Source organism: Corvus kubaryi, unplaced genomic scaffold (assembly GCF_017639235.1).
Source record: "Corvus kubaryi isolate FWS band 111438036 unplaced genomic scaffold, C.kubaryi_AGA036_p1.0 127, whole genome shotgun sequence".
In the NCBI taxonomy this organism is placed as follows: domain Eukaryota; kingdom Metazoa; phylum Chordata; class Aves; order Passeriformes; family Corvidae; genus Corvus; species Corvus kubaryi.
Genome location: NW_024580662.1, coordinates 115,046 through 132,116, shown reverse-complemented (window position 1 = coordinate 132,116; position 17,071 = coordinate 115,046). Strand labels below are relative to the sequence as shown.

The 17,071-nt window shown below is 58.0% G+C and overlaps 1 protein-coding gene across 4 annotated transcripts in view; it reads left to right on the top strand.

The window, feature by feature from the left end:
* NOS1 (nitric oxide synthase 1) overlaps positions 1-17,071 on the top strand; it is a 76,131-nt gene that overhangs the window by 37,014 nt on the left and 22,046 nt on the right. For 3 of the 4 annotated variants that reach the window (XM_042022933.1, XM_042022941.1, XM_042022947.1), the window contains exons 3-12: positions 4,965-5,097; positions 10,248-10,385; positions 10,823-10,968; positions 11,824-11,986; positions 13,064-13,155; positions 13,601-13,742; positions 14,186-14,325; positions 14,718-14,892; positions 15,648-15,749; positions 16,377-16,571. In XM_042022933.1, the coding sequence (XP_041878867.1) occupies positions 4,965-5,097; positions 10,248-10,385; positions 10,823-10,968; positions 11,824-11,986; positions 13,064-13,155; positions 13,601-13,742; positions 14,186-14,325; positions 14,718-14,892; positions 15,648-15,749; positions 16,377-16,571 (1,426 nt within the window). The remainder of the gene's footprint in view (positions 1-4,964; positions 5,098-10,247; positions 10,386-10,822; positions 10,969-11,823; positions 11,987-13,063; positions 13,156-13,600; positions 13,743-14,185; positions 14,326-14,717; positions 14,893-15,647; positions 15,750-16,376; positions 16,572-17,071) is intronic. The other variant, XM_042022954.1, reaches the window with a different exon arrangement.

Here is a 17,071-nt window from a genome sequence, read left to right as displayed (position 1 = left end):
CCCCAATAAATCCCATATTCCCCCCAAATATATCCCATATTCCCCCCAAATACGTCAGACCAGTCCCCAAAGCACCCTTCACCCGCTCAGCCCTCCCTGCTGCTCCTGCATCCCGTGGGGTGGGACAGCCCCTTCTCCTTGTGTGTGATCCCCCGGCCCCGGGGTGATCCCGCAGGAGATCCCAGTGGGACTCCCAGCACACCTGAGCTGTGCTCTCCCTCCGGAGAGGCCGGAATCCGCCAGGAGCCCCTCGGGAATGTTTGGGAAGGGACAGGAGCGGCGGTCACAGCTCGATGCTGGCGCAGTTCTGAGCCGTGCTGGTGGGATTTGGGAATGCTTGGATCTGTTCCCAGGTCGGATCTGTCAGTGCCCCCTCAAAGGCACTCTCCAGCCTCATTTTTCACAGACTCCCTGAGGCTCATTAGGCCCTGATCCCAGCACTGGGCACATCCCAGCCATGTCCCGACTTTCTGAGGCCACAGGATCTTCTCCAGATCATTCCACAGGTTCTTCCCGAGGATTTTGTCCTCCTCCTTCCGCGCTGTCCCACATCCCCTCTCCCATTTCCCCTTGCTTGGATCGCCCTGCAGTTCCCACCCTGGGCACCCCGTCCCTGCTGCCTCTCCAGGGAGTGCATCCCAGCGTTTGGAGGTATTCCTTCTTCCAAACTCCCGCTTCCTTCCCGAGCTCTGCTCCATCCCCTGCGCCCTGTGAATCCCTTCTCCTGCCCCATCCCTCTCCCTCTGCTGGTGTCCAGACCATGCTTAACCGTCCAGCGCGTTTTCCAACTGCCCCAGGAAAGGAATTTTCCCTTCTGAGGATGCCACGCCCTGAGGAATGGGGTTTCCCATGGGGAAAAAAAAGGTGAGGCCAGAGCCGCTTATCCCGGCCCCAAGCACTGGAAGGAGGAGCGCTGCAAGCGCAGCCATTCCCCAGGAGAAATCAGGGAATGAGGCAGGAAGAAGGAATTTCTCGCCTGAGGTGCGAGCTTCCCACGCAGCCCCAAGCTCAGGATTTTCAGGAGTAGGGCCGGGAAGGAAGGAGCCCATCCCTGGGCACAGCGCAGGGTGATGTTATCGGCGTCACCGGAGCGTCACCGGAGGTGTGTGTGGGCACTGCCATCCTTATCACCCATCCCAGCTGGGATGGCAGCAGCCAGGGCTATCTCTGCTCCCTGCCTGGGAAATCAGAGAGATCCTTGTGCCCAGATCCAAAGGATCTGGGTGACAAACTGACAAACTTCCCTTTTGCTCTTTTTTTAATTTTTTTTTTTATTTTTTTATTTTTTTCCCCTTTAATTTCTTTTCGGAAAAGCTTTGGAGAAATTTCTGAAAGGGCTGTCTCAGCAACTTCCCTTCTGCTCCATCACTCGGAGCACTGCAACATCATCAAATTAGTCAAAAGAAAACAGTGGTGCCTCTCATTTCTCCAAACAGCCAGATGCTCTTTCCAAGGGGAGCAGCATCCCAGGCTCTGCCCGGCACCGGAGGGGGAGGGCAGGATTCCTCTTTCCTTTTTAAAGCATCCAATTTGGCTTTCAGAACAGAAAAAAAGCCCCTCAGACTGGGGTTTGGATCTCTCTGGATCCAAGAGATCTGGCTAACAGGATTTAATGGATCTGGGAGTGGTCAGAGAGGGATACCTGGATCCTGGATGCGGCTTTTGGGAGGGTTCAGCCACTCGGTTGCCTCCAAGGACACATCGTCAGAGCTGCTTCCAGTTCCTCAAAGACATCGAAGTGGGGATATTAAAAATCTCATGGAATGGTTTGGGATGGAAAAGACCTTGAAGCCCATCCCATTCCACCCCTGCCATGGGCAGGGACACCTTCCACTATCCCAGGGTGCTCCAAGCCCCATCCAGCCTGGCCAGGATTTCTCCAAAGAAGAGGAGCCAGCTCCTCTCTCCCTGGAAAGCTCCCAGGGCAGATCCAACCGGGGCTCCCTCGAGGGAGCTGTGCCCTCCCCAGTGCCCACCGGAACGGCTCTTTGGGTTCTCCTGTGGATAAAACCCTTTTGGAAACCCTATCCAGGGTGTGAGCTCGGACACGGCGTGGTGGCTGTCCCCTCAGCCTCCTCGAGTGTGAGTGACACGTGCCAGGTCACCCTGTGCCTCAGGGGGCTCGGAGCAGCCGCGTCAGGAGAGGAAAACAACTCATCCCAAAAAACCCTGTCGCTGTCCCAGCTTGCAAACAAGGCCCTCACAAGCAAGGGGCAGGAAATATTTGTAAAATGAAGCAATTGATGGGTTTTATTTTTACTCCCCCATCTGTGCCGGGGCTGGGGTGAGGCTCTGGCTGCTCTCAATGGGCTTTTCTCTCCCTGCCTCTCTCCGAAAGGACAGAGCCGGATCCTTCCGGGCAGCCTCATCCGGGGGAGGTCTGCGCTGGCTCGGGGCAGCCCCTGGCCAGGCACAGCAGCAGAACCCCCCTCGGCCCGCAGGTCACTCTGATGGCTTTGTCACAGCCACGCTTGGCTGTGCTTTTCCAGCAGAGCTTTTTCAGCTTTCCCAGCAGGATCAGCCCCTCACTGCCGTGCTCACGCAGCCGGAAATCCATCAGGACCAGCAGCAGGAATCCCGCTCCTGCCACACCTGCAGACACGCGAGGGGACATGGAGCATCCAGGTAATTCCCACCTGGATGTCCCAGTCCCTTGGGATGGGGCACCTCGCTGTCAGGTGGTGCTCGAGGCTGGGGAAGGGGAGCAATCCCTGCTCCAGCAGAACTTGTAAATCCCAACCCACCCAAATTAGCACCCAGCTTAATTCAACATCTGGGATTTCTCCAGCTGCCAACATCTACGGCTTTGCTGCTGTGCACACAATGAGATCCCACATTCCAGCCCCTCCAGCTGCTGCTGCTGATGGATGGATCCCGGTCCCAGCTTCCCTCGTGCTGGCAGTGGCCCTGCAGACACCTCCCTGGGAGCAGCAGGTCGTGCCAGGCACCAGCATCCTTCTGGAGCTGCCTGTGGGACCTCTGGCTGATCCCCAGCTTCTCCTGTGCGCGCAGAGGCAAAGCCCGTGCCCCTGGAGAGGCTTCGTGGTTCTCCACTTCCCTCTGCTAAGCCCCAGGTTCCGGGAGAGCCAAGGGATTTCTCCCTCATGGATTTAGCGCTTCTGTCTGGATTTTGGGCCCCTTGTGAGGAGCAGCAGCTGGGGCTCGTCAGCCGCTGGAGGTGACTTGGTGCGCTCGGTGTCCCTGTGCTGACCTGGCCCCGCGTCCGCCGGCACGGTGGGGATCAGGGCAGGAGGGCAGGGATGTGCAGCCGTGGAAATGAGAGTTCTCCGGGAGATTTAACAGCTGGGCCTCGCTCGGAGGGGACAGCCAGGCTGGCTGCGTTTTCATCCTGCTAATTCTCCTCCGCCTGGCTGCTGGGGATTACTGGGATGGAGGGACTGGGCAAGAGAGCCTGGGCTTGCCCTTTGGACTGGGCACAGTGGGGTTGCGTGGCTCCTGGCAGTCCCTGGGATCCGTGTGGATTCTGGGATCTCTGTGGATCACCACCACCGCAGCAGAGATTGGGATCTGCTGCCTTGGGCCGCGGTGCTGCGGGTGGGGTTTCTTGTGTTTTATCTGATTGAAACCCTTTCAGGTGCTGCTGGTGGGGTTTCTTGTGTTTTATCTGATTGAAACCCTTTCACATCCTCCCAGGAGCCAGGTCACCCAGGAGCAGCTTTCCTGGCCTGGACGGGCACAGAAATCCCAGGGAAAACGGCCCCAGGGCACCTGTGCCTCCTCCCTTGCACCAAGGTGGCCACTTTCCAGTGTTTGGAAGGTGGCCAGAGCCCAGGGAAATATTTTGGCAGCTGAGCATGGCTCTGTAAAAGCAGAAAATGACAGAAAACTCAAAGCACAGGGAGACGCTCTTTAAATGAAGTCTTTTCCTTAAGCCAAAGGGCTTCAAGGACTGTGAAACTGAATTTATTTGTATTTATTTGTCTCCCTGAAATGGAACCAGGAGCATCCTGCTGGCGAGATTCATGCCCTGGGTGCAAGCGTCCCGCTTTGGTGAGCACCCAAACCCTGCCACCATTAATGAGAAGCCTCATTACGGAATCCAGGGGCATCTGGAAAGGCTTTTAAGGGCTGACAGCAGGAGCAAAGCAATTCCAGAGGGCATTTCTTCAGTGCCTGTGCCCATCCTGGCATCCCGTGCCCCTGCTCAGCCCGGCCCAGGGAGCCCCTTCCCTCCGTGGCCTCTGTGGTGCCACCTCCTGCCTCGCCTGAATGCCACGTCCCTAAGCCCCGCTTGTTTTCTCTCCTTGGCGAGGGCTCACATGGCAGAGGTTTTTCAGCAGCTGCTCAGGTGGTGTTTCAGAGCCTCTCCCACACCCCGAGTCGTGCATGGCGCAGTGAGTTACACCCGAGTTACACCGGAGTTACACCCGAGTTACACCCGGGTTACTCCGGTGGCACCGCGTGGGCCGGGGCAGCTGGCGCTGGGTGGGATGCCCTTGGTTCCCAGCCTTCCCCGCATCCCCAGCAATTCCAGGGGCAATCCATCCGTTTGCTCGACTGAAATCACTTCCACTCACAGCATCTGGAAAGGTCAGGGAGAGGAGAGAGAGCTCCTGGGAGCCTCCTGTTTGTTCTGGGGCTTTTTTCTCCCTCTTCCCTGCTCATAAACACCGAGCTGCTCTGCAGGCTCCTTCTGCCACGAGCTTTTCCAGCCTCCTTTCCCCAGCTCCTGTTTTCCCGGGGTTCCAGCTCGGGTTTTGGGGTGCAGAGGCTCTGTTGTGGAGCCAGTGTGGGCACAGGGTTCTCCTGCTGCTCCGAGGTGGAACTTCCATTGTGTTTGGGTTGTCCTCACCTCGCTGATTCATCGCCTTGGCCAGGGCTCAGCCTTTCCTTCCTTCCCGCGGGGCAGTGGCCAAGTTTTCGCTCCTGTGGGAAGCAGCGGGAGCAGGACCTGTGCCCGTGGTCCCAGCACCCAGCGACCCAAATGATTTTTAACCCTTCAGTTTCAGGGAAGGGGAGAACAACCCCCAGAAAGCTGTGCCGGCACGGATGGAGAACGAGCGTGTCCTGGGGGACCTGTGGGGGAAGAGCACCGTCCCCGTGGTCCTGAACAACCCCTACTCCGAAGCAGAGCAGGTAAGAGGCCATGGCTGGGGCTGCTTTGGGTGGGAAAACCAAAATTCCCAGCGTTTGTGGGAGTGTGACCCATCCCGGTGGGTTCTCAAAGTACAAAGACCCTGTGGGGACAATGTGTGGTTGATCCCAAAAGCTGGAGGTGACAGATCCCAGAGCCCCTTTGGGCCAGGAGCTGAAGCCCACAAGGTTCAGGCAGGGAATGGAGGTCACTGGAGAATGATGCTCTTCATCCAAGGGCTGACGTGGGATGGGAGCCCAGCCAGGGACCAGGACGCTGAAGCCTCCCTGGGGAATGTGATCCCTTTTGGTGGCACCAGGCCAAGCTGCATCATGAAAGGTGTTTGGATTCATCTGATGGTAATTGAATAGAGCACTTCAGAGAACGCGTTCCACGGAGCCTTTTCATCTCCTCACACTCCACGGCCATCAATTCTCAGGCTCCCTTGCCAAAGGGAGATTAACTCCACGTCTGTAGCACAGCCAGAGACGTCAGGCAGACCCTGCCAGGCCACTGAGATCACCTCGGGGAAAACATGACGTGCGTGAGCTCTGCCAGTGCTCGGGCAAAAGGGTCTCCCTGATGGGATTATCCAGGGCAGGACACGGGGAACGGACTGGGATCATCCCATCCCACCCCCTGCCATGGGCAGGGACACCTCCCACTGTCCCAGGCTGCTCCAAGCCCCAATGTCCAGCCTGGCCTTGGGCACTGCCAGGGATCCAGGGGCAGCCACAGCTGCTCTGGGCACCCTGTGCCAGGGCCTCCCCACCCTCCCAGGGAACAATTCCTTCCCAATATCCCATCCAGCCCTGCCCTCTGGCAGTGGGAAGCCATTCCCTGGGTCCTGTCCCTCCATGCCTTGTCCCCAGTCCCTCTCCAGCTCTCCTGGAGCCCCTTTAGGCCCTGGAAGGGGCTCCAAGGTTTCCCTGGAGCCTTCTCCTCTCCAGGTGAGCACCCCCAGCTCTCCCAGCCTGGCTCCAGAGCAGAGGGGCTCCAGCCCTTGGAGCAGCTCTGTGGCCTCCTCTGGATTCCTCCAGCAGCTCCAGGTGCTTCCTGTGCTGGGACCCAGAGCTGGATGCATTTTTCTTGGAATTCTGCATGGAATGATGTTCCCATGCACTTTTGCAGCCTCCCAGTGTCAGACACCCATGGGGGGGGTGGACATGAGACCCTCTGAGCTGGTGCTGATGCCCACTCAGGGCACTGGGATGCTCCTGCCCACGCTGCAGGGCTCTGACCAGCCTGGCCGAGTGCTGAGGTGCAGCTGGGATCCATTTCCACCCCGCCCTCAACTCAGGACCGTGGCCCTCAGGTGTCCCAGCAGCACAGCCAGCCTCAGGGTGGGCATCACCCCACACGAGTGGCAGCACCCCCGGGCCGCAGCAGCCACTGGAGGGATGTCCCTGGGCAGCCCCACGTCCCAGCACATGGATAATGCGGTGTGGCAGGAATCCCGAGCCCAGGGACAGGTCCGGGCTCCTCCCCCTTTGCCCCCGTTCTGGAAAGGCTCCGTCTCCCTGCCTCCTTCGCTAAGCCCCGTGCGTGTCCGTGTCTGCTGCCATAAGCACTTTATAACCTTCTGTGTGCAGAGCTTAATTTCTCTCTGTGTTGGGGCTGCCAAAACCGCCAGTCTTAAGCTGCTATTAAACTCTTTATTATTTTTTTTTTCCCCACTGGATGCGCAGCTTTCTTTTTATCCTTCTTATCCCCGAATCCTTACGCCTGCTCTTCTGGAAGCGGCGTGGCTTTTCCCCCAGCCGTTCCCCGGGGCTGTGTGCAGTCAAGGCTGCTGAACTTCTTTCAAGCAGCAATAAATACTATTAACACGGGGGAAAGTCAAGCCAAGTGGGAATTTTCCTTGCTTTTTTAGAGCAGGATTGGGTGGATTCACTTGGCCAGGTGCTGAATGCTCACTGAGGCTCGTAATGAGGTGCTGAAAGCCCCGCTAGGCATCGATCCCCATCCCTCTGTTGTTTTTTACGAAGCCACACCGCGTTTTTCGCTGCTTTCCCAGGAGCCCGATCCCCCTGGCCCTAAACCTGAAGATGCCGCGGCTGCACCAGGTCCTGCTGGAGTCCTCGGGGACTGATTTGTGAGCAGCTCGAGGGCAACCGGGAGCTTTGCGCCCGCGTAGCTCTCGCGGGAAGCGACTCGGAGCAGCTTGCGAGGGTGATTTGCAGCTGTCTAAAGGCCACACTCTCAGCCGAGCGCAGTTGATGCAGCCTGGAAGGAAAATGTCAGCATGGAAATAAATCCACGACCCGGCTGCTGCCGCTGCCGCTGCCCTCCCGCAGCCGATGCGGCTCAGCCGAGCGGGTGGAGGCAGGGTGAGGACCTGTAGAGCCCCGAGCGGGAGGTGTCCGCTGTCGTTCCGTCCCCACGGAGCCCCCAGGGCCGTGGGGCGCGTTCCCCTGCAGGAGCAGAGAGCTCCGGAGCCGCAAAGCGCCGGCGCTCCGCTCCCGGTAGATGCTGTTTGCATAACGCGTGTGCGCCCCGGCTGCCGCAGTTGTCGCCCGGTTTGTCCCGCTCCTGAGTCACCGATATCGCAGCTGCCTAATTAAAACATGAAAGGATCTCGCACAGCCTCCCTGGCACAGCGACGGGGAATATTTGGCTTCGGTTTCGGCGTGCAGGGAAGGCGCGCACACACACACACAGAGACTCACACACAGAGCTTCTTCCCAGCCTCCTCTGGGTTCTCTCTCTCCACAGCTGCTCCGGGATGGAGTTGTCAGACCTGACACCTCTGCTCCAGCCTGGCTGGCATCCCAGGATTCAGCATCCCTCTGCTCCGTGGCCCTCTCCCAGCAAGGGTTGTCGGGCACTGGAGCAGATTAATGAGGTCCCGTTCATCCCTGGAAGTGTCCAAGGAATGTCACTCAGTGCTCTCTCTGGCTGACAGCTTGGTGCTCCCTCCAAGGTTGGAATCAACCGTCTTCGAGATCTTTCCCAACCTTAAGGACCCTGTGATGCCAAGATTCCAGCTTGCCCTGCTCCTGCAGGGAGAAGACAAAAGGGAAAGGGAGCAGCTTTGAGGGGGTTTGAGGCAGAGCATCTGCAGGCAGACGTTCAGCAGGCAGTGTCTCCCCGCTTGCTCCGAGGATGGGGACACTGCTCCATCCGCATTCCCAGCACGTTTTTGGGCCATACCTGCTCCAGCAAGAAGTATTTTAGCAGCACACCCTGTCAGGAGGTCAGAACTCCGATTAAAAAGTGCTGGACACAATCAACACTTCCCGCCTGGTGTTCCTGGTTTCTGTCTGGCAGGTGGAGCTGCGGGTGAGGATTGGTTCTGGTTGCATCTCTGAGCTGTTCTCAGCACGTTTTGCCCGTCTCAGAGAGCTGCTCTGAGCAATCGGGCTCACAGGGAAGGTGGCAGATTGTGCCCTTTGGTCCTCAGGGTGGGTCAGGGAGCACAGGATGCTGGTGGTGACTAAAGAATGATTTAATTCTCTTGGAAGAGTAAAACAAGCAGGGGGAAAAAAAGACCAGGAACTGCCACTGCCTTCAGTCAGGTTAGATTGCTCGAAATGGAAAAAAAATGAGCTTAAAAATAATGTTTTTCCAGGACTACATTGAGGAGGCTTTTTATTTACTGCTGGGTTTGAGCTCTAAATGAGGTTTTATATTTGGTTTCTGCAGCGAGGAAAGGGGAGGCTGAGATGTGGTTTGTGCTCTTTTGGCTTCAGGGCATGGACTTGGACACACTCCTTGGGAAAATCATGGGATTTGTGACATGAGGAATGTCGGAGCCCCATGGCAGCACAGCCTGAGGGGCAGGGAGCAGCTTTTGGGAACTGCCAGGGCTAAGGAAGGTCCTGCTGAGGGGTCAGGCTGTAAATCCCTGCCTTCCCCTGCAGCCTCTGTCCCTTGCTCCCAGAATATGTTTTCAGAGCGTGGCATTACACTGTGAGCCTCAGGCTGCCTGAAATCCCTGTTTTCCGGCGAAAAAATGTCAGGAGATTATGGTAAAAAACAAGAACTGAACAAAAAGTCTGGCCAGTAGTGGCAGCAGGGCAATGCCGAGGTGTCTGCTCAGCCCAGGCTGTGGAATCAGCCAGACATTCCCCGTGCTTGGAAAAGCAGAGCAATCCTCTGGGAAAGTGGGAACGAGTCAGATCTGGAGCCTCAGCTGCTCTGTCATCCCTGTGGCTCCTGCTGCTCTCCCTGCTGAACCAGGAGCTTCTCCTACCCTGGGTTGGTTCTTTGCCTGGTCCTTCAGGCTGAATTTGTGCTGCTGCTGCCAGTCTGTGACGTGAGCCCAGGACCCCAAAAAGGAGAGTGATGCTGCTGAAGGCAGTGCCAGCTTCAAGGAAGCTTCAAGAAAACCTCGCAGATTAATTCAAAAGGGACACCAGCCCCAGGATTCGTGTAGGAAGGGACAGCAGATCCAGTCTGGGCAGAGCCTTGAAGAGGTGCCAAGCACAAGCAGGTTTGGCCAGGACGCTCTCAGGCGTCCCCTGGAGAGCTGCAGCGACAACGCCGTGGTGCCAGCGATGGAATTCCATCCCTGGGTGAGATCTGATTCCTAGGAGAGAGATCTCTGCTTCCCAGAGGCACCACAGCCTTCCCTGTCCCCACTGGCAGGCACCGGTGGCTCCTTAAGCTTTGAGTGCTTGGGGTGAGTAAGGGCCACGGCAGAAAATTGCGATTTTATCTGTGAAAATGTGCAAAAAGAAGCACCTGTAACCAGTTCTTCTCCTCACAAGCTCTGTGCTGGCTGGGGCTTTCCCCGTGCTGGCACAGAACTCCAGGAGTGCTGGATGGGCCCATCCCAAGGCAGAGAGTCAGGGACAAATCCAACTACTCGTGATTCAGCAGCAGCCCCGCTGGGATAATTTATCCACCCTCATTCCTACATCTTCCAGCGTTGGTATCAAAGCAAAACTTGAACACAACATCCTCCCAAGTCACTTCCACCCCTGATTTCAACTCATTCGCCACAGATTTGGCCGTCCCATAACCAGACACCACTTCTTAATTCCACTGCTCCATTGTGGGATCCCAAATAATGCCAAATACCGGGATAATGCACCTCGCCTGGCTGTGCCAGCCCCGGAATTCAAGCACAGGTCCTGTGTTGCTGTGACCTTTTCCTGGATTTTGCCAGTGTGTTCTGACCTCGTGCCGGGTGTTCCCTCTTTTCCAGCCGCCGCCATCCGGGCGCCAGTCCCCGACCAAGAACACCCTCAATGGGAGCCCTTCCAAATGCCCCCGGTTCGTGAAAATCAAGAACTGGGAGACGGGCTCCGTGCTCCATGACACCCTGCACCTCAAGACTGCCATGGTGAGTAGAGCTGGTAGGACCGGCCAAAATTCCCTGAGCATCGTTGAGTGGATGGCGGCGTCTCCGAGATGGGTTTACCCGGGAATGCAAAAGTGGAGGAATTCAGTCTTGTCTCCAGGAGGGTTGGAATTTCAAACCTCTGGTGCAATAAACAGGGAGAGAGGGAAATCAGTCTGGGATAAATAAGGAAAAGCATTTGACTTCATGCCAAGCCGGGGTGTGAATCCCATCTCTCCGATTGTCCGGATTGGGGGGGCAAGAGGTGACTGCACCCGGCCTGGCTGTCATCCCACAGCACCCCCAGGGAGCTGGGAATGTCCCTGTGTGTCAGACACCCCCCCCCTGTGTCGGCCATCGCTGGCTGCCCCAGCCCAGCTCAGGTGACCACCGGCGCCGCGGTGGCTCCAGAACATTCCTGTTCCCTCCTGTCCCCTCAGGCCACGGCGTGCACCGAGCAGATCTGCATGGGCTCCGTGATGACCCCCAGCCCCCACGTCCGCAAGTCAGAGGACACCAGGACCAAGGAGGAGGTGCTGCTCCTGGCCAAGGACTTCATTGACCAGTACTACTCCTCCATCAAGAGGTGAGTGCTGGTGCTGGAGGCCTGAGGCTGCTGCAGGGGCCGAGATGTCACACGTGTCGCCTGCAGAGCTGCCTCCAGCCCTGGGGCCCAGCACAGGGAGGACCTGGAGCTGTGGGAGAGAGTCCAGAGGAGGCACCAGGATGATCAGAGGGATGGGGCAGCTCTGCTGGGAGGAAAGGCTGGGAGAGCTGGGATTGTTCAACCTGGAGAAGAGAAGCTTTGGGGTGACCTCACTGGGGCCTTGCAGGGCCTGAAGGAATCGACAAGAAACATGGAGAGAGATTTGGGACAAGGCATGGAGGGACAGGACACAGGGAATGGCTTCCCACTGCCAGAGGGCATGGATGGATGGGATATTGGAAGGAATTGTTCCCTGGGAGGGTGGGCAGGCCCTGGCACAGGGTGCCCAGAGCAGCTGTGGCTGCCCCTGGATCCCTGGCAGTGTCCCAAGGCCAGGCTGGACAGGACTTGGAGCACCCCGGGATAGTGGGAGGTGTCCCTGCCCATGGCAGGGGGTGGAATGGGATGAGCTCTAAGGTCTTTTCCAACCCAGGTCATTCCATGGTCCCATGATTCCATGATCTGGTCTCCCACACCTGCGAGTCACAGCACGGGGACACTCTGGTGCTCCTTGAGCAGCTGCTTCTTCAGTGGGGTCTCACTCCTGGTGTTTGTTGTGTCTCTGTGCAAGTCGCTGCCCTCTGCCCCGGCTCCTCGCTCCCCTGTTATCCCAAAGCTGGGATAACCATCCGCACAAGCCCTGTGTGTGCAGGAACAAGGAATTCCAGGTGGAGAGCAGCAGCATTCCCTGCCCTCCGCCTGACCCGCCACCTCCTCTGCTCCCAACCTGCACAGATCCGGCTCCAAGGCCCACATGGAGAGGCTGGAGGAGGTGACCAAGGAGATTGAGGCCACTGACACCTACCAGCTGCGGGACACGGAGCTGATCTACGGGGCCAAGCACGCCTGGAGAAACGCGGCGCGGTGCGTGGGCAGGATCCAGTGGTCCAAGCTGCAGGTGAGCACCAATCCCACTGGAAATATCCAGGAGATTCCTGCCAAAGGGTTTGCTGGAGTTTGGGAGAGGCAAATCCTGCTCTCCAACCTCTGGGAAGCACAGCACAGGTACAGGGGCAGGTGTCCAGCACGCACGGCTCCCCTCGGCAGATTTGGGATGTTGGCAGGAGCTGGAAAAGCATCTGTGGGGTGGGTGGAGATGAGGTGGCTGTGTCTGAAATGGAGGCTGGTGCTCCCAGGGGACATTTTCCAAAATCAGATCCTGCTCCAATCCATCTCCCCTGCTGCTTCCAAACCTGTTGCTCCGCCTGGCGAGAGGCAGCAGGACACATTTGTCCTCGGTACTGAGATCCAGCAGGAGAGGGTTTGGCTCAGTGCCCTTTTGGCAAGGGAAACGCAGAACAGGGCTGGAATCCGTGATCCCTAGGGAATCCCTTGGTGCAGGGATGTCCTCTCCTCCCATAACCTGGAACAAATCCAGTGCTGCTGAGCAGTTCCTGTGGCTGCTCCACACAGGGAATGGGCACAGCCCCTTCTGTGATCCTCCTTCCTGATCTCCCCATGCTTTTGTGGCTGCCCCTGGATCCCTGGAAGTGTCCGAGGCCAGGTTGGACAGGGCTTGGAGCAAGCTGGGCTAGTGGAAGATGTCCCTGCCATGGGCAGGGTGTGGAATGGGATCCTCTTTAAAAGTCCCTTCCAACCCAACCCATTCCATAATTCCATGATTCCCTGTCCCCCAGAGCTGTCCTGTTCCAGCTTTGAGTGCTGATCTACAGGAGAAGCCGGGCAGAGTCCGTAACAGTGGGGGGATAAGGCAGGCACGGCAGCAGGTTGGGAGCACGGGAACGAGGAGGATTTTGCCTGAGCAGCAGATGAGTCACCTCTCCAAAGCAAAAAGGGCAGCTGGATCTGATATCCACATGTTCCAAAGGCAGGGAACACATAATTATGGGGCTTTAGATCCCTGAGAAGCCACGGTGGTGCCTGGAGTTCTCCATGTGCTGTGTTGCCTCTGCCTGGCTCTGCCCCGGGAGCTGGAACATCCCGCAGGATCCCCACGGCTGCTTCCCTGTTTCAGGTGTTCGATGCCCGGGACTGCACCACAGCCCATGGGATGTTCAATTACATCTGCAACCACATCAAGTACGCCACCAACAAGGGGAACCTCAGGTGAGCCACCAGGGAGTCCCAGGGTTTGTGTCCGAGGGCCTCTGGGTGTGTGACAATCCAGCTCTGGGCCAGCTGGAGTTGGCTCTGGGCCACCACACAGCCAACACCATTCCTGGGAAGCGTTAGAGGGACCTGATCGGGGCTGAAGGAGTCCTGCTGGTCCAAGTCTCTCTCTTCTTGCTCCCTGTGGGACCTCAGAGGGCAGATTTCCCCGTCATTTCCCCTTTCCCTGTATTCTGCATCCAAGGCAGACTGCGGACTGCTGAAACCCGTTAGCAGCCAGGAGCTGGCAACACCCCGTATTCTGGAGCCGCGATGTCCTCCAGTGTGACAACTCTTTGGGGCTCACTCAGGCCACACCCAGAGGTGGTGGCAGGTGGGGACAGCACCTTTTCCTCCACTCCTGCTGCTCCTGGCATTCGCCAGCGCTGCCTTTCCCTTGCAGATCCGCCATCACCATCTTCCCGCAGCGCACGGACAGCAAGCACGACTTCCGCATCTGGAACGCGCAGCTGATCCGCTACGCCGGCTACAAACAGCCCGACGGCACCATCCTGGGGGATCCCGCAAACGTAGAGCTGACCGAGGTACCCAACCTGCCCTTCCCGGGGCTGCTGGGGGCACACAGGAATGCAGAGGGACGAGGGGCTGGGTCAAGCAGGTTGGGATTGGCCAGCGCGGTGCCGCAGGGTGAGGTTGGCTTTGGGTCACCCTCAGGTATTTTTCTGGGAATAAAGGCTGGGTTTTGTTACTTTTCTGCTTTTCTCACCCGTTTCCCCTTCACCGTTACAGACACAAGCCGTGATCCTACTGGGGTTCTGTTCCAGGCTCATTTTTAGCCCAAATCCCCCTGACCTGGCTGTGGGTGGGCTGGGACAGGCCACTCCCTGTTGTAGCTCCCTTGGGTGGAGGTTTTTGGTCAACCAATCCTGTTGAGATCCATGCCCAGGAGCGTGCAATTCCCTGCCCACAGTGCCTGAAGAGCAGGTGAGCTGCTGGGACATCAACCCTGCCTTTATTTTCCCCATAGATCTGCATCCAGCAGGGCTGGAAGGCGCCGTACGGGCGCTTCGATATCCTGCCCCTGCTCCTCCAGGCCAACGGCAACGACCCGGAGCTCTTCGAAATCCCGCCGGAGCTCGTGTTGGAAGTGCCCATCCGGCACCCCAAGTGAGTCAGGGGCAGCCCCAAAACTGCTCGAGGGGATCAGCAGGGCTGAGCTCCTCTGGTTCCACCTTTGCCGTGGCTTGGGGGCTTCACCCAAGACCCTCTCCCAGGTCCTCCCTCCAGGAAAGCTGGCAGGGCCGGGAAGGAAGTTGTGTCCACGTCTCAGGGCTTTCCCTCATATCCAGATTGATTTTCTTGGAAAGTTTCCCTTTCCTTGCTGTCTCCCAGGCCTTACACCACTCTGTAGTCACTTTGTCCTCATAAGCAGCCCCAAAGGGAGGTACTGATGGAAATGTTCTGCTCAAGTCCTTCACCCTGGCGGCAAAGTGACCGCCCTCATCCCCCTGCCTGCATTGGGCAGGGAATTCCCGGCTGGTTGACGTTTTTCCTGGCAGGTTTGAGTGGTTTAAGGACCTGGGCCTCAAGTGGTATGGGCTGCCAGCCGTTTCCAACATGCTCCTGGAGATCGGGGGCTTGGAGTTCTCCGCCTGCCCCTTCAGTGGCTGGTACATGGGCACGGAGATTGGCGTCCGTGACTACTGCGACAACTCCCGCTACAACATCCTGGAGGTAATTCCTGGTGCTCCTGGAGGGTGAGGAGTCACTGGGGAGCAGGCAGGACACTGGGAGGGCGTTGCCTGGAGTGGGAGAGCGCAGGATATCCCCTCTCCTGCAGCCACGTGGGCAAGGGTTGGCAAAACCTCTGTGTCCCATGGGGCCAGCAGGTGTCCGACACACAGCCCATGTGATCCCTGTGGAGATTCCCAAGGAATCTTAGGGATCAGCAGGCGCCTCGGTTGAGGTCAAGTGCTGAAACATGAAACGGTGCTGAGACGCTTGGTGGCTCCTCAAGGACCACCTGAGCCTGCCCTTGGGGAACCTCCAGCTGGTCCCACGGCTCAGGGACTGCCCGCACTGGGAGAGACCAAGCCAAGCCATGGGAAGGTCTCCATGCAGGGGATGTGGATCCATCAAAACCTTCCAAGGAATGCTGAGTTATTCTTTAGAGGGGCTCCATCCCTCCCCAGTCTCCTGAAACCCAGCGGGGTGGGAGCAGTGTGAGTGTCCAGCTGCTCCTGGTGGCCTTCTCAGCAGCGTTTGGCCACCTGCCCCTGCTCGGGGTGGGGGAACGGCCGTGCTCCTGCCATGGAGAGGGAAAGACAGGATTTCTCCCCAGAGGAAGGCACAACATCAGCCCTTCCCTGCCCCGTGGGTGCCGTGTGTCAGCCTGGGCCTCTCCTCTGGGTTCCTCTGCCCAAGCAGACATCTCCAATCGTTGGGTTTTGGCCATTAAATGCCTCCCCTCCTGCTGTGTGTTGTTACAGCAAGTGGCCAAGAAAATGAACCTGGACATGAGGAAAACCTCATCGCTGTGGAAGGACCAGGCCCTGGTGGAGATCAACATCGCTGTGCTCTACAGCTTCCAGGTTCCTCGGGACGCTGCTTGGTCTGGGCCGGGCTGGAGGGACACGGGGAGTGGGTGGGACTGGCGTGGAGACATCCACCCAAGGACGACTGGGCCTCCCTAACGTGGGCTGCTGCAGTGAGATCTAATCATCTTCGTGCCCTGGAGGTTGTAAAACAACTCTGCCAGCACCTGAGTTCTGCTGGTCCAGAGGGAATATCCCGATACAGGGAAAACCCAGCCCTTCTGGCTCATCCATGAGGCAGGAATCAGCCTGGGTCCTCCTCCAGCCTGCACTTAAGGGCTGAGCAACAAAACCAGTCCTTGGCAAGCCAAGCTCAGAGGGTGGGAGTCCTTCCCAGAGCTGGGTCTGAGCTGCCCCATTGGAAGAGCTTCCCAAGGTTCTGAGCAGAGGATGCTCCATCCCATTGATCCCATCTTTGCTCGGCCCGGGACAATTAATGGGGGGAGCATAGGAGCCTCCTTGGGAAGACCAGGGTCAGCAGCCACCTTGGATCATCCCCAAAGGTCCTGTAAGACCATGGGAGTGAGGAATATTTGGGACAAACAGCTCCAACTGTAAAACTTTGGCTTTTGCCTTCTGGGGTGCGTTGACAGCTGCTGGCTCTGCTCTCTTGTGCCCCGACAGAGTGACAAGGTGACCATCGTGGATCACCACTCGGCCACCGAGTCCTTCATCAAGCACATGGAGAACGAGTACCGGTGCCGGGGGGGCTGTCCCGCCGACTGGGTCTGGATTGTGCCGCCCATGTCGGGCAGCATCACCCCGGTGTTCCACCAGGAGATGCTCAACTACCGCCTGACGCCTTCCTTCGAGTACCAGGTGCTGGCCCCGCCTTCGCCTTCCACCCGTGCCTTGTGGCCACGGGCGGGGTGGGCGCGGGAGCTCGGGAGGTGCAGGAAGGAGAGGGACACCACCCGATTCCTTCCCAGGCTGTCCCTCAACTCCGTGACGAGTCCGATTGACGTTTCACCCTAACAGGGTGTAAGAGTGGGGTTCTGCCCCTCCCTGGGAATGTGGGACCCCTGAGCTCCCAACTTTTTAATCACATGGAGCTCCTTCCCTTCGGAAGTGCCTAATGGGTGGGGGAGGGAATGGCCTGGAAAACACCTGGATCCCTGCCTTTCCAGCCTGTATCCCTGCCTTTCCAGCCTGCAGGATTGAGGGGATGGCTCCTATATCCCTGCCTTTCCAGCCTCTATCCCTGTATCCCTGCCTTTCCATCCTGCAGGATTGAGAGATTGGCTCCTGCATCCCTGCCTTTCCAGCCTCTATCCCTGCCTTTCCAGGCTGCAGGATTGAGGGGATGGCTCCTGTATCCC